At 37.1% G+C, this 16,961-nt stretch overlaps 1 protein-coding gene across 1 annotated transcript in view; it reads right to left on the bottom strand.

Moving 5' to 3' along the window:
• Nucleotides 1-16,961, bottom strand: part of LOC132558918 (uncharacterized) — an 89,339-nt gene that overhangs the window by 13,174 nt on the left and 59,204 nt on the right. The window contains exon 7 of the mRNA XM_060223533.1: nucleotides 8,323-8,541. Within this exon, the coding sequence (XP_060079516.1) occupies nucleotides 8,323-8,541 (219 nt within the window). The remainder of the gene's footprint in view (nucleotides 1-8,322; nucleotides 8,542-16,961) is intronic.

Raw genomic sequence — 16,961 nt, 5'->3', positions numbered from 1 at the left:
CCGCCACTAATTATCGTGGATAGCATTGTTGCATGATGTCGTTACGCCATGACATAGATACAATGGTTCTAATTAAAGGGTGTGAAAACTCCCGCCAAAATCTGTATAAGGGAGACGACAGATTGCCATGGATACTGACACATGATTGTGTCCACATTGTCACGAAATCCTCATCATTGTATCACTAATCAGCTGATCCTACATAAGTCTACAGGGGACTTTGATAATCCCTGTGGAACTATAGATATAGCCTGGTGTTATCTCATCTTCACTATAAAGTGTACATTCTGGGCTGTGTAGTATTGATCAGAAATGGTTTAAATAATGCATGCAGCAGAGAATCTTATGCCTGCCTTTATACAGGCACTTCTTATAAAGGTCAGGATCAACCGGCTGCTCTTCCTATAGAGGTCAGGATCAGGATTATCAGTCGGCTGCTCTTCCTATAGAGGTCAGGATCAGGACTGCCAGTGGGCTGCTCTTCCTATAGAGGTCAGGATCAGGATTACCAGCCGGTTGCTCTTTCTATAGAGGTCAGGAAAAGGACTACCAGTCGGCTGCTCTTCCTAAAGAGTTCAGGATCAGGACTGACAGTCGGCTGCTCTTCCTATAGAGGTCAGGATCAGGATTACCAGTCGGCTGCTCTTCCTATAGAGGTCAGGATCAGAACTGCCATTGGGCTGCTCTTCCTATAGAGGTCAGGATCAGGACTGACAGTCGGCTGCTCTTCCTATAGAGGTCAGTATCAGGATTACCAGTCGGCTGCTCTTCCTATAGAGGTCAGTATCAGGATTATCAGTCGGCTGCTCTTCCTATAGAGGTCAGTATCAGGATTACCAGTCGGCTGCTCTTCCTATAGAGGTCAGTATCAGGATTATCAGTCGGCTGCTCTTCCTATAGAGGTCTGGATCAGGACTGCCAGTCGGCTGCTCTTCCTATAGAGGTCTGGATCAGGATTACCAGTCGGCTGCTCTTCCTATAGAGGTCTGGATCAGGATTACCAGTCGGCTGCTCTTCCTATAGAGGTCAGTATCAGGATTACCAGTCGGCTGCTCTTCCTATAGAGGTCAGGATCAGGACTGACAGTCGGCTGCTCTTCCTATAGAGGTCAGTATCAGGATTACCAGTCGGCTGCTCTTCCTATAGAGGTCTGGATCAGGATTATCAGTCGGCTGCTCTTCCTATAGAGGTCAGTATCAGGATTACCAGTCGGCTGCTCTTCCTATAGAGGTCAGTATCAGGATTATCAGTCGGCTGCTCTTCCTATAGAGGTCTGGATCAGGACTGCCAGTCGGCTGCTCTTCCTATAGAGGTCAGTATCAGGATTACCAGTCGGCTGCTCTTCCTATAGAGGTCAGTATCAGGATTACCAGTCGGCTGCTCTTCATATAGAGGTCAGGAAAAGGACTATCAGTCGGCTGCTCTTCCTATAGAGGTCAGTATCAGGATTACCAGTCGGCTGCTCTTCCTATAGAGGTCTGGATCAGGATTATCAGTCGGCTGCTCTTCCTATAGAGGTCAGTATCAGGATTATCAGTCGGCTGCTCTTCCTATAGAGGTCTGGATCAGGACTGCCAGTCGGCTGCTCTTCCTATAGAGGTCAGTATCAGGATTACCAGTCGGCTGCTCTTCCTATAGAGGTCTGGATCAGGACTGCCAGTCGGCTGCTCTTCCTATAGAGGTCAGTATCAGGATTACCAGTCGGCTGCTCTTCCTATAGAGGTCTGGATCAGGATTACCATTCGGCTGCTCTTCCTATAGAGGTCAGTATCAGGATTACCAGTCGGCTGCTCTTCCTATAGAGGTCTGGATCAGGACTGACAGTCGGCTGCTCTTCCTATAGAGGTCTGGATCAGGATTATCAGTCGGCTGCTCTTCCTATAGAGGTCAGGATCAGGATTATCAGTCGGCTGCTCTTCCTATAGAGGTCTGGATCAGGACTGCCAGTCGGCTGCTCTTCCTATAGAGGTCAGGATCAGGATTATCAGTCGGCTGCTCTTCCTATAGAGGTCAGTATCAGGATTATCAGTCGGCTGCTCTTCCTATAGAGGTCAGGATCAGGACTGCCAGTGGGCTGCTCTTCCTATAGAGGTCAGTATCAGGACTGCCAGTAGGATGTCCTTCTTACAGAGGTCAGAATAAAGATTGCAAACAGTCTGACCTTCCTATAAAGGTCAGAAATAATTTGTGTAAACATATGTTATGCACAAGCATTATACAACTGAGTATCACGGTAACATAAAACATTTCAACTGATAAGGTAGCTTCAATATGTCCTTCCTAAATACACTGCATATATCATTACTGATTAGTAAAACGAGGTATAATACAAAACAAATATTCATCATACTTTAAATTCCCTTACGTTCAGTGAAAAACATTTCCCCGAACACCTTGATTTTACCTCCCATAGACTGGATTAGTGTTAATATTTCATCCTAACAGACTGTATTGTAAACCAATAAACAAACTGTTATTGACACCTTAAGATTATCCTAAATGTCAGTGCAGTTCAATAAATTCACCACCATTACAATACTGCAGGATTACATAAACTAGTGTAACAGCCTTCTATATCTGTTTGTATAACACAGTGTAACAGCCTTCTATATCTGTTTGTATAACACAGTCTCACAGCCTTCTATATCTGTTTGTATAACACAGTGTAACAGCCTTCTATATCTGTTTGTATAACACAGTGTAACAGCCTTCTATATCTGTTTGTATAACACAGTGTAACAGCCTTCTATATCTGTTTGTATAACACAGTGTAACAGCCTTCTATATCTGTTTGTATAACACAGTGTAACAGCCTTCTATATCTGTTTGTATAACACAGTGTAACAGCCTTCTATATCTGTTTGTATAACACAGTGTAACAGCCTTCTATATCTGTTTGTATAACACAGTGTAACAGCCTTCTATATCTGTTTGTATAACACAGTCTCACAGCCTTCTATATCTGTAGTATAACACAGTGTAACAGCCTTCTATATCTGTTTGTATAACACAGTGTAACAGCCTTCTATATCTGTTTGTATAACACAGTGTAACAGCCTTCTATATCTGTTTGTATAACACAGTGTAACAGCCTTCTATATCTGTTTGTATAACACAGTGTAACAGCCTTCTATATCTGTTTGTATAACACAGTGTAACAGCCTTCTATATCTGTTTGTATAACACAGTGTAACAGCCTTCTATATCTGTTTGTATAACACAGTGTAACAGCCTTCTATATCTGTTTGTATAACACAGTGTAACTGTTTCTATGTTCTCAAGCCTCATCGATTATCAAATATAACTGCGAACATAAATCTTCTTATTTCTAGACTCCAAATTTACTTTTAAATTTGTACGAGTGTCAATAAACTTCTAGACTAGAAATCTTTCCTCTCTATCAGTCTTTAATCTAGTGTTATATATGTCAGCACTTCTCTTTATCCAGCGTCAACTTCTTTATTCCAACAATCAATAAGAAAGAATGAGAAACCCCAGTGTGCTAAGTCAGCCAGCACCACAAAACAGCAGTCAATTTTAAATGAATAAGCATCTGATGTCAATTTGTATTTCATTTTGATTCTGTTCTAGCCAATCTTTTTACGGTTCCGAGGCACATGTTAAACTCTTTCCAGTGAGAAATAGGCAAATTAATCACACGGAAAGATAAACTTGTCTAAGGAAGATACACAAAACCACAACGAAAGTGTAACACAATTCTCTGATATCCTGACTCATAAAACAACTTTTCAAATAATCTGTAATGGCTTTTTATTTGCTAATTCTGACAGTACTTTTTAAACATTACTTATTTTGCATGTATTTCGAGTGAAAAGACATTTGATATAATTAAATCACCATCTCCTATAGGCATTTTGTTCCAAAAAATCAATTATCTTAATTCATTGCGATTATGTCCAGAATTAGTTAGCAAATTTCCATGGTTACCGTGACCATGGCTTTGACCTTGACAAGGAACCAATTTCAACAAAATTAATAATGAAGATTAGAGAGTGGTGACCTTAAAATTGCAATGGGACTGAAATAGATGATATGAAATAGAATTACTATGGTATTCCTTGCAGTACTATTTTTCCACATTTCTTTTGATGAAAAAATCTTTTAATGTATATCAGACATACTGAGACCAATTTCAAAATTGAAAAAAAATTTAAAATGAAAAAGTTTATTATTCTAAACCATAATGAAGATGCAGTAAATAGAAAAGTATCGAAAAAAAAACGACTGAATTATGACAATGACAACATGGTGGGTACATTTGATAAGAAATTAACTAGACAACATGACAATTACTCCTGTTAAGTAAAATGCCTGTCTTTCATTTGTCTATTGAAAGCTAACTCCAGCGGACTTTCTAGGACTTGTGATATATGTCTCCTGTGCCCATATTTGACTGGATATAAAAATAATGTTGATTTAAGTATCACCAATTTAATAAAACTACTCCTTCCAAGTCTTTATTTTAGCAATTACATTTTTCATGAAATATCAATATGCTTTTATATTGGGATTTGTAAACAGTGCCATGGATCAATTTGTCTGAACCAATACTGTCTTATCAGCTCTCCAAACTCTGATTACGTAAATCTCAGGTTGTATTTCTATGATACAGGCTAATCAATTTTTTTTTACCCTGTACAACCCTTTCAAGTCTCCTGCAAACTGCAGTGCCTACGTGCTAAGTTGCAGTTATCTTTCTGATTATAAACATTGATGAGAATATGGCTCAAATTAACACTGCTTTCATCCCATGGCTGGACTTATATAAATCTGCTTCTACCAGATGAAGGAAGAAATAATTTTTGGGTCTAATTCTACACCATAATCTATATCAAGAGAAACATTAACAAAAGCCATTTGCTTTAGAGTGGTATGAATACATTCTCTAATAAGTGTGATATATAACTCCACTTTTAATATCTCCTGTAATAAATAACTGACTCATGATTTAAGACCAATAAAATATTCTGGAAACTTCCTGTTCTATACAGTCTCTTTACATAACAAAAATAAATTCTAACCACGGACTGATTTTCAAGAATTTTCTGCTTTTTTAAATCGAGAAAAACTTTTTGAGCTTAATTAACATAAACCTGCATTGTGTTTTTTTTACCTTCGTAACATATTCAGTTTTATGTGTGATATTAAAACTTAATTTACAAATTAATTACCAATGTTTTTACATATATAGTGAAAAAAATCAAATATAAAATGTACCTTTTTGACAAAACAATGAAATACAGAAACTTAACATAAGTATGCCTTGAATAAATTTACCCTTACAATATCAGCTAGATTCTATCATAAATGTCTTTTTCTGATCAATATTTTGTTTTTGCCAATACATAAAACACAAATACCTAAATGACCCTGTTGTCATCAGACCATCAACATGTAGTGGACATTCAATGCCTACAAATATTTCTTTGATCCAGCAATGTTTTTCATTCTTAATGGCCGTAATTGATAAAATATTTATGTTGTGAACATGGAACAGAGAGGAACATACATTGACACCTTTGTAACATTTGTCCAAACTGGCCTGATGTTCTTTGTTAGATAGGTCCAATCGTAAATGATTGGTCCATTTTCATTAGTCAGGTGACAAGTTATCGGTCCATTTATTACCTTTCAGTCACCCTTTAATGTGCATGTTTATGGCACATAACATTAGCAAATACATGTCAAACACTTGACCATATAGTAAAGTAGTTTTCATACAATATTAAAATTCCTCTGAGCAACACCACTGATCCTCCATTATTGATAAATGTATGATAATGCAGTAAAGATAATGGACTCCCAAAGGCATAGTTTATCTACTACAACAGACATGCATGTATCTCCGTTGGCTCCTGTCCCTAAGAAAACATTTTTTTTCTAATTCACAAAAAAATAAAGCTTTAAAATTATTTTGATGTTTTGTAAGAACTTTTTAAAACTAGTCAGTATAGGAGAGATTTCAGCTGAACAGTATTCACAAAAACCTCAGGGCTAGGTAGTAAGTCAGTATTAAGGTCTGATAGCTGATAATGTGGGATGTTTACTTCAACTACCTACCCTATATAATACTATAGCTTACACTGTGGGATGTTTACTACAACTACCTACCCTATATAATACTATAGCTTACACTGTGGGATGTTTACTACAACTACCTACCCTATAGAATACTATAGCTTACACTGTGGGATGTTTACTACAACTACCTACCCTATATAATACTATAGCTTACACTGTGGGATGTTTACTACAACTACCTACCCTATAGAATACTATAGCTTACACTGTGGGGTGTTTACTACAACTACCTACCCTATATAATACTATAGCTTACACTGTGGGGTGTTTACTACAACTACCTATCCTATATAATACTATAGCTTACACTGTGGGATGTTTACTACAACTACCTACCTAATGTTGGACATTTAGTATAATTACCTTCCCTATATGATACTAAAGCTTATAAGGAGGACAACTACCTACCCTATATAATGATTTAGTTGATACTGTGGGACATTTACTCTGCTTTACACATTTCTATTGAACTGGTAGTATGTGTCACTGAAAGTTCTAAAACTTATTATCACACATTAATTAACAAACCAGATTTAATTATACAGCTACTATAAACAGGTTTATGGTATTAAGGATCAATGACCTTTCAGTTGTACAATGTTTATTGACTTTGCACATCAACAACCCATATCTGTATCGACAATCACAAAAAAACATGTTACACTTGTTGATCAAAGACTGGTCACATGACCATTATTATTGACTATTACTGGATCAAACAAAAGTCACATGACCAGAGTTGGGCCGAACAAGCCATGGTCAGCCAAGGATAACGTTTATGAAGATTTGATGTTCCTACAATAATCTTACGATTCCTGTAGGTCAATGAATGACCTTGGGTATCAATACCAGTTGGGGATAGCACTTGTATACTACACAATAATATCTTACAAATCATTATCACCCTTCATATGTTCATAAATAGAATTTAGTGAGGAAGAATTACATCCTATTGGAAGTACTGAATTTAAAATAGCGGTATAATTAATTGATACTTTCAGTGTTACTGTACTAGTTCAGTTCACTGGGTAATTACCGCTCAAGGTTTCATTCAACAGTTTACATGCTCCCTTCTGGATATGTCAACATTTATTGATCAACATTAAGAAGAATTATTTAACAGAAAATATTTAATGACCTTAAGTTCTCATTAATAATGTTACAATAGCACAGTAATAAAACACTACCACTATAAGGATTCCTGGTAAAAAAGTCAGTAATGAATCACAATCTATTAGGCCTAGTATACAATTCTGGAATTTCCTCCATCTACCCTTGTCCTTTCTGTCTGATCATTCGGGCTAACAGTGCTATTTTATCACAGAAAAAATTAAGTTTCTCTTCCCCTTTTCATAACTGTAGCCTCAAGGATTAAAATGAATTACTTGTTTTGCACGAATGATTACCTAATAAATAAATTTACCAACCCCACAGGCTTCAGAATGGTAATAAAATTGCCTCATTTATTTAGATCATAGATCCTATAGTGTCAGCTAGGAAACAAAATACAATTTCCTCTAGAGACAGTATTTCCAGGTTAAGAGATTTTCTGAAGATTTTTCCAGGGACCAAGTGATTGTAATCATGTACAACTCCTGTAAGTGGTTCTTATATAGGTTGTCAGAATTTATACAATTCAGAGTTCACTTTTCCTCACAGACAAAGCGATATTCAAAAACAGTTTGTTTCAACTAGAAGTTGAGAGTACAGGTCACCTTCTTAGCCATGACCAGTGGGAATTTCTCATTCCTCAAGTGGTAGAGTATCTAGATAGAGGCCAAAGGGTGATCTCAACATGAACATCCTTGCTCAAATGCATGTTTTAGAATCAATATCTGACAAATTTCTTTCTATTAATAGTAATGGTGACTTTGCCCTTTGAACTCAGAAATGCAGACTCAACAAAGAACAGTTAAAGGTGAATTTTGCAAAAGCTTTGATTGAAATCTCTGAAGAAATGAAATTGTTGTAGTGATCACATTGATTAATGACAGGACTGGACACAGGGCAAATCCAAATAGGATCGGACCATAGGTTGAAACTTAAAAAATGGTAACGACATAGACATTTTAATCAGCTTGATTTTGGAACTTCCTTTTTTATTTGTATTTCCTGTTGAAATCTTCAGAATTCTTGGGTTTTGTAACTAAACCTTGGAGCTGGAATGTGAGACAACAGAACAAATGAAGCTATAGTTATGGAGTCAATAGGGGTGCTAACCTTTTTTGTTTTCAAGTCATTTTCCAGCCTACATTGAGCCTCTATAGAGAGAAGCCACGCAGAGTGCCAGCGCTGCTGGAGTGTGTTGGCGCTGCGTTCGAGGTACAGACGATTGTGATCCAACACCCGATCAACAGCAGCTTCATCCTGTAGGTGCTCACTCAGCTTCAGCACTGCATTGACATTCCTGGAGTGAGACTCTATATCCCGCTGGAGAACCTGGAGAGACACAAAGAGAAGTGGAGGTTAGACCAATCATCCTAACTTAAAGACCAGCAACCATGAATATGATGGATAACAGATTGTCAAATAAAGTCAAAATTCAAACACACTGGCAATTCTTTACTTGAACTGATAGGACTAGCATACAAAGTATGCGCCTCTAATGCAATCAAATTAATATTGTTTAAATTGGCAATTTATACCATTCTAGTAAAACCTGGCAGTAGAACACTGTAGTCAAGAATAATATCTGGTAAGCTAGGAACTTCTCCCTCCATACACTAGCTAACTAAGATACCAGCATACCCTGATAGTTTATGATATAATTAGATATATTTTTAACGGCATCAATGTAACTTTACATGTTCAAAGGCATTTTAGTATCTGACTTTGTTGAAAAATACTCATCAAATAGAATGAAATGTTCCTAATTGCAAACAACCATGACAGTGCTATAACACACTGAAATAGAACTACAGCTTTGTGAAGAACACCGCACAAAATATCTGGTTCTCTAAGTCATTACCAACATAGAACAAAGGAACATCAACAGACAACCCACATTCCATCATCCAGTCATTTGTAAATACTACAGCCTAGCACACCATTCACAGAAAATCAATTGCTCCAGTTTCCTAGGATTTCTGGGAATCCCAAGATTCTAAAATCAGGTTAGCCGACCCCTCCCACTACTTTTTCTCGTAGCTTCCAACAATGACAACCTAGGCATCCAATTCCAAGTGATAGGAAACAGATTCTTCCCTCCAATATTTTTTATCAAAATATGATCACATCTAAATGCTTAGCAATTCCTCTTCACATCCACTGAATCCCCTCTGTTTAGCTCTTGTTCAGATATGTACATGATAAGTTCATACATCTGTACAATTTAATGCAAATGTAATTGAAATCACCGGTACAGTAGTCTATCACTATGATTGAAATTTTCACAAATTCAAAAACATGACATTATGAGAAAGTCACATGACATTCAATAGCACTAGGTGATAATTGTATCAGTACAGGATTAACATATCTGTCATGATGTTTATTTCAGCTTACTATCATAGATTACAATTATTTTTTCTATTCTGAATAACCTGGCAATATTAATTAATCATGTAACCTCAATCTTATACCTGAAAAAAGAACTTTGATGGCAAATCTTTTAAAGGATCTCTTGTAGATGTTAACTGTTTTGATGAGGCTAAATCTTTGATACTAATCTTCACTGATTTTCAAAAGAAATTAATATTTGACAGTCATTTTGACCCCATCATTTCACTTTTCCATGATTCATCTGTTTTAGATTCCAAACGCTGAAGACCTTTAACATATTCACAAGACAATTCACTATCAATTATGTACTTATTATCTCCTGATCCTAACCGAGAAAATTACTGCAATAACACTATCCAGGATCTTTTTAATATCTTTCTACTAAAACATAATTTGCGGAAATCTCATTTCCAGATGACAATGTAAGAACCATGAGTGTCGCTATGTTCCTCAGCAAATGCTGAGAAACTCCTGTCCGTGCATCACAATAAATTTGGATCATTTGAGCAATAACTTGGTGTGTGGATCTGATACGATCCATTAAAGTTTAATCATATAAATTAGGTACGGGTGATTTTGATGGCATTATCACAAATAGTCCTGTAATAAAATCACTTCAGTCATTCAGGAAAGCAATAAGTCCAACATTACACTAAAGCAGGTGGAAGACTCGCACATACCTGGACAGATGAGCATAGGCCAAACACCTCAATAAAGTGCACCGGACACTGACTTTGGACATCTCATTAAAGACAATGGTGTCATTTCCCAAACCACCTATTCTTATCCATTAACATTTTCATCATGTGAAGTATTTCCATCGTAAATAAAAAGATGTGATTAAATAATAATGACTGCATACTGAAAGTTTTGTGTGTAGTGTCATGTCCCAGGTGAGTACCTAGGTTTCCACTCTTGCATATTCTCAGGGGTCAGCTTTGATTTAAATGCGGTAATGGCCCGGTCAAAGTAGTGATAAGATATACTGACAATGCCCATTGTTATGAATTGTTATCACTACTGACTTCAGTAACTGTAAGATCTGTGGAATATCCTGAAGGCTTTAATTAGAACACATTTCATACTGTGACCAAAATATACCACAGAGAATTATATGTGTAGACTGTATATAGAACAACCAAAGTTTTCTCAGCCCCCCCCCCACCCCTCCCCTCCCTTCCTATGTCAACCAAAATCTTAATAAAGTAGTCTTAAAACACTAAATATTTTTTATCAATAAGTCTTTCCAAGGCCCTTTTACATTAATTATGGTATTTCCACATTAGAAACCTTTTAGTTTATTGGGTTAGCTATGGTATTTCAACAACAGAAGTCAGCAAGTTTGTATCCATATCTCGACACCAGACACCTTTTCTTATCTGTTTAGCAGCTACTGGAAGTATGTGTTTCCACTACTAATTAAACTATCTGTTTATCATTACAGAAGGAATTAGAAAACGGGATTCAAAAGAATCACAAAATTTGTAACTTAAAGAAGGGAAATATTGATAAAGAACACACATTGTGGAGACCTGTTTTTTTTTGTAAGTAACAAAGAGATGTGAATGTTAATTCAGAATTACTATTTAGGTGAACAGTAAATTGTTCCCACCAAATTATACAGTGGTTCTGCTGTTATTGATGGCTTTCCTTCCCCCTAAATGTCCAGGGAAGAATCAGCTAGGTTGAAGTGGAGAAGCATTATCTCTGTGAGAGCTGGTGTTTTGACATCCATCAGAAATGTTATTGTCCCCTGGACAGCTACATATGCCTAACTTCAGACAGCTATATTATGGCAGAATCTGTCCAGTTTCAGGATATGGCTGGAATACTGACAGAATTTGTCCAGTTATAAGGTATGACTAGAATATCTCTCCATAATATGAAACAGGTAGTCTGACAGAATCTGTCCAGTTTTAGGGTATAAGAAGAAATTATCTCCCCTTATAAGGAAGCTAGTAAGTTTCCCTATGAAGACTAAAAACTTCACAGGTACAAATTGCCTTTTGAACTCCCACTAGTGTGACATAACATTAGCTTGCAGATCTTCTGAGAGCTTTGTCCTTTAGTCTCTTATGATTATTCTTTATTAACTGATCAGAGTACCAAACACCAAGACCCTAAAAAGATCTACATATACTTAACGACTATGCAATCGCTAAAGTTTCTGGCCATTAATGCCCCCAGTGTGTTGCAAAAACTATAGAAGATTTCAACAGACAGGAGCAAACATATTTACAGCTGAAAGCAACATAGCCTATCTGAAGTTCACCTTATTTTGATTCTATGAAGAATGATCGACACATGTATCAAATAATGTTTATGTAAGGTTAGGAATTGTGTTATATTTAATTTTTACAGACATATTAGCATGCATCACTAAACTAATTTTTTTTTAATTTGATTACCTAGACAAAGCTTGCCTAATAAATGCTTGATAGCGTTAACTTTTTACTTGTTCAATAGCAGTAATTGGATACTGAAAATAATTCATTTTTATGGGGGATCTATTTTCAGTGATTAAGTGAGTAATCTCAATATACACTAATTCATAAGTTCATCAACAGCTGAATTAAGTATAAGTTGATTCACAGAGCTATCGTCTGTAAAAATAAATATCCATGAAATGGTATCTTTTTTTCAAAAAACTAAAAAATTGAGCCCAACTAAAGTATGTGTATACTTCAACATATTTTGAAATTTTATTTTTTGTTTATTTAAACGACTGAGAATGAATGTGTTTTAAAATCAGAACTCTAAGCACTTTATCTGTTCAGTTATAAGGCTACAATTCTAGTTGAGCAATAGTAAATCAATAAAAAAAACTTGGACTGTCACCTTAATGTTAAAGTTGAACAACCCAGTACAACATGCACATGACTTGAAGGAGCTGATAAAGAGTACACACAGATGTGGCGTTCCCTACAATTTACAGACATTGACTACCCAAGTCTGCCCCTCAGGAAACTGCAACAAGTTCAATAAATGGAGCAGATGGATATTCTGTGTGTCCTTGATATCAAGAATATTTTAACATTTACGAACAAAAGCAATAAATCTAAACAGTGTTTTCCACAGGAACTCATTACCAGACAAAAGAGTAGCTAACACACACACAGAACACAGAGAAAAACAGTATCAATATCTTACAGGTGGCATTTAGCACACCTTATATCATAATTCTCAAAATAAGGAAAATGGTAGCTTACTGTACCTTCTAAGTTGATCAGCATAGTCCTTTTAGGAATCTGACATTTTGATTAAACCAGACACTTGGATAAAGATATATCTCAATATAGAACAGTTCCATGCATCCCTCAGTGTGTAAACACACAGTATTTAAACTTAATTAACCGGTTCATCTGCAGACGGGAAATTACATTACAATTCACCGAGTCAATAAACTCTGAATTACTTCTGAGGACAATCAAGTGTTTTGGAGCTTCAACATGTCAGCATGTCTCCTGGTGACATCTGTTTTAATGGATAATTTACAGGACTGATGAAGCAACATTAGGGCATCACTAAATTACTGTTACCACATCAGATGTGTTGATGCAATCAAAGCACCCTTAAATTTCAATAAAAAGGCCAATGGGGCCTGTAAATAATGCACTGCAGTGGTCCCTGTGTTTCTCATGATGGAAAGTTTAACAGGCCATACAGGAAAGGTTTCTCTATTCTAAATCATTTTTTTATATTGCTTGAAAATTAAAACAGAAAATTTTAAGTACATCATTTAATCATAACCTATTTCACATTACAAATCCATTACTTCCAAGTAAATGAATTCATTTCGGTTGAATTTAAAATGTTCACATTTCAGAATGAATATGTACATGCCCACATTCTCCTTCACTTTTTTATATAAAACACCAATAATCACTTACCTGTACAGTACAAAGTCGACAAGAGAATCCTCCAAAGAATATATTCTCACCATTAATCACTCACAAATCAATACTGTACTGAATGATAGCCAAAGAAGATATCCATGTTGTAGTTTATCACAAACTACACCAGAAACCTTAACTAAAATATTCCTCGTCACAGGTATATGAACAACAATCAACAATCAACACAGTCACATAACATATGGTGCAAGACTGACGCCAACCAGAATAAACTTTGAACTAGTGAAAACTGCAAAGGTAAATAAAATCCATAGTAACGAGCATTCTACCTGTGCTTTACCTGCCATGCATGCTGTTGATTGATTAGCAGAATTACCTGTGAAACCTTGTATGGTATTGACCAATAAGAAACGTGTCCTGCCCAGTCCTGTATTACCTAGATTTGCGATGTTTTAAAGCCCTGTAAGGCCTATAAATCCTGTATCTGTGTTCAGTTGCTGACCTACAGGTGAGACAAGATGGTTGTGGATTCACTCTAGTCATTTAGGGGCTGGCAAGCCCACTTACCTATATGACTAATGACCAGACGCCACCGCACAGAAATAACTTGAGTTTTGAGGCAGTAATATTCAATTCTCATGCAATTAAAATTTCAGTAAACTATAGCTGTCATTAAGAGTACTTAATGTATTTGAACTGGAAACAAAAATTAGATGTATGACTAGGAGATATATTTTATCTAACTATTACATCCATCAAAATATAAACTTGATTAGTTAATGTTTAATTAGGTACATTGTGTATCGTTTATATATAAAACAGTAACTGCTGAACTTAATCTCCAACATGTGACTTACATGCTGTAGTGACAGGTGTGATAAGTAACTTTTGTAAGTAAGGTCTGTCTGGGGTAACAGGAACAATTCATTCAAATGAATAACACAGAAACAAACAAAACAATTTACATTACAATTCAAACTGATATTGTAAAAATGTTGTTAAGAACATGATCTAGGTACGTCTATATGCAAGCTTATTGCAATATTCCAGGTGTATGATATGCACACCTGTGTTGTATACATATATAATCTGATGTACATGCTGTGTAACTATATACACCTACACGATTGGTGTAATATTTTTTCTCTTTTTTTAAATCCAGTTTCTAGCAATTGCAAATGCCCAGGTACACTGGACCATAACCAGGTATCACTCACACCCAGGTACACTGGACCATAACCAGGTATCACTCACATCCAGGTACACTGGACCATAACCAGGTATCACTCACAACCAGGTACATAGGACCATAACCAGGTACACAGGACCATAACCAGATATAACTCACAACCAGGTACACAGGACCATAACCAGATATAACTCACAACCAGGTACACAGGACCATAACCAGGTATCACTCACATCCAGGTACACTGGACCATAACCAGGTATCACTCACACCCAGGTACACTGGAGCATAACCAGGTATCACTCACACCCAGGTACACTGGAGCATAACCAGGTATCACTCACATCCAGGTACACTGGACCATAACCAGGTATCACTCACAACCAGGTACACAGGACCATAACCAGGTATCACTCACATCCAGGTACACAGGACGATAACCAGGTATCACTCACATCCAGGTACACAGGACCATAACCAGGTATAACTCACAACCAGGTACACTGGACCATAACCACGTATCACTCACAACCAGGTACATAGAACCATAACCAGGTACACAGGACCATAACCAGATATAACTCACAACCAGGTACACAGGACCATAACCAGGTATCACTCACATCCAGGTACACTGGACCATAACCAGGTATCACTCACACCCAGGTACACTGGAGCATAACCAGGTATCACTCACACCCAGGTACACTGGAGCATAACCAGGTATCACTCACATCCAGGTACACTGGACCATAACCAGGTATCACTCACATCCAGGTACACTGGACCATAACCAGGTATCACTCAAAACCAGGTACACAGGACCATAACCAGGTATCACTCACATCCAGGTACACTGGACCATAACCAGGTATCACTCACATCCAGGTACACTGGACCATAACCAGGTATCACTCACATCCAGGTACACTGGACCATAACCAGGTATCACTCACATCCAGGTACACTGGACCATAACCAGGTATCACTCACAACCAGGTACATAGGACCATAACCAGGTACACAGGACCATAACCAGATATAACTCACAACCAGGTACACAGGACCATAACCAGGTATCACTCCCATCCAGGTACACTGGACCATAACCAGGTATCACTCACATCCAGGTACACTGGACCATAACCAGGTATCACTCACACCCAGGTACACTGGACCATAACCAGGTATCACTCACATCCAGGTACACTGGATCATAACCAGGTATCACTCACATCCAGGTACACTGGACCATAACCAGGTATCACTCACATCCAGGTACACTGGACCATAACCAGGTATCACTCACAACCAGGTACACAGGACCATAACCAGGTATCACTCACATCCAGGTACACAGGACCATAACCAGGTATCACTCACATCCAGGTACACAGGACCATAACCAGGTACACAGGACCATAACCAGGTATCACTCACAACCAGGTACACAGGACCATAATGATCAATTAATTCCCAAATATAATCAGATCTTATGTTTGAAATATATATATAATCACCACAATGTATAACTTAAAATTGAAATATTCCAAAAACACTTTGGGAATCCAATCACTTATGAACTCTTCCAGGCTAAATAGGTCATTTAGACAATTACTTCAGAGGTTTTCTTCTGGCAGGCAATATTATGAAGATCTTGTTATCAAACACTGGTTCAGAGCTGAAGCCGTAGTCCAAACTAGGCCTATCTTCCACTAAGTATTATCTTTTTGTTATTAACTATTGTGAACGAACTGATCCTAATCACCTGTTCCATTGTCTAGTAGATTACCTTAATTATCTACCTGTATCAGCAGGTCACAGGTATTTGTTTACTCATCCAATCTATGTTGTCTATAATGTATATAAACACATGAACACAATCTGCTATGTTTACACCATAGTTACTCTCATATACTTATGACATACCCCTTTTACAAGTCTCTTGTAATACATGTTACATGTTTCTCCTTTAATCTCTAGAAACACACCTGGGTTGGTCAAATCTCTATCAACACACCTGACCTCTCAAGCTATTACATCACATTGTCTAACTCTCAATAAATACCTATTACACAGACTGTTGTATGTTTGGATGGTCAATTACTGGTGACCATTTGGTCATGATTTTACTACAAGGGTGGAGAAAGGACATCACAATAGACGTCGGAGTGAATTAAAGTTCAACACCCACGGTTCATAGAATCATTAAAATCGCTTGGGTCACATCTTGTAATAAGTCTGAGCCTGGAGCTAGGCTTGATATCGCTTACTTGTGAAGACAAATCCTGCCATTGGGCACATGGTTTATTGTT

The sequence above is a fragment of the Ylistrum balloti genome, unplaced genomic scaffold, assembly GCF_031769215.1.
Source record: "Ylistrum balloti isolate Yb309-2 unplaced genomic scaffold, AGI_CSIRO_Ybal_v1 Utg370840, whole genome shotgun sequence".
NCBI lineage: Eukaryota > Metazoa > Mollusca > Bivalvia > Pectinida > Pectinidae > Ylistrum > Ylistrum balloti.
Note: the sequence above shows the minus strand (reverse complement) of the source record. Positions and strands in the feature narration are given on the sequence as shown.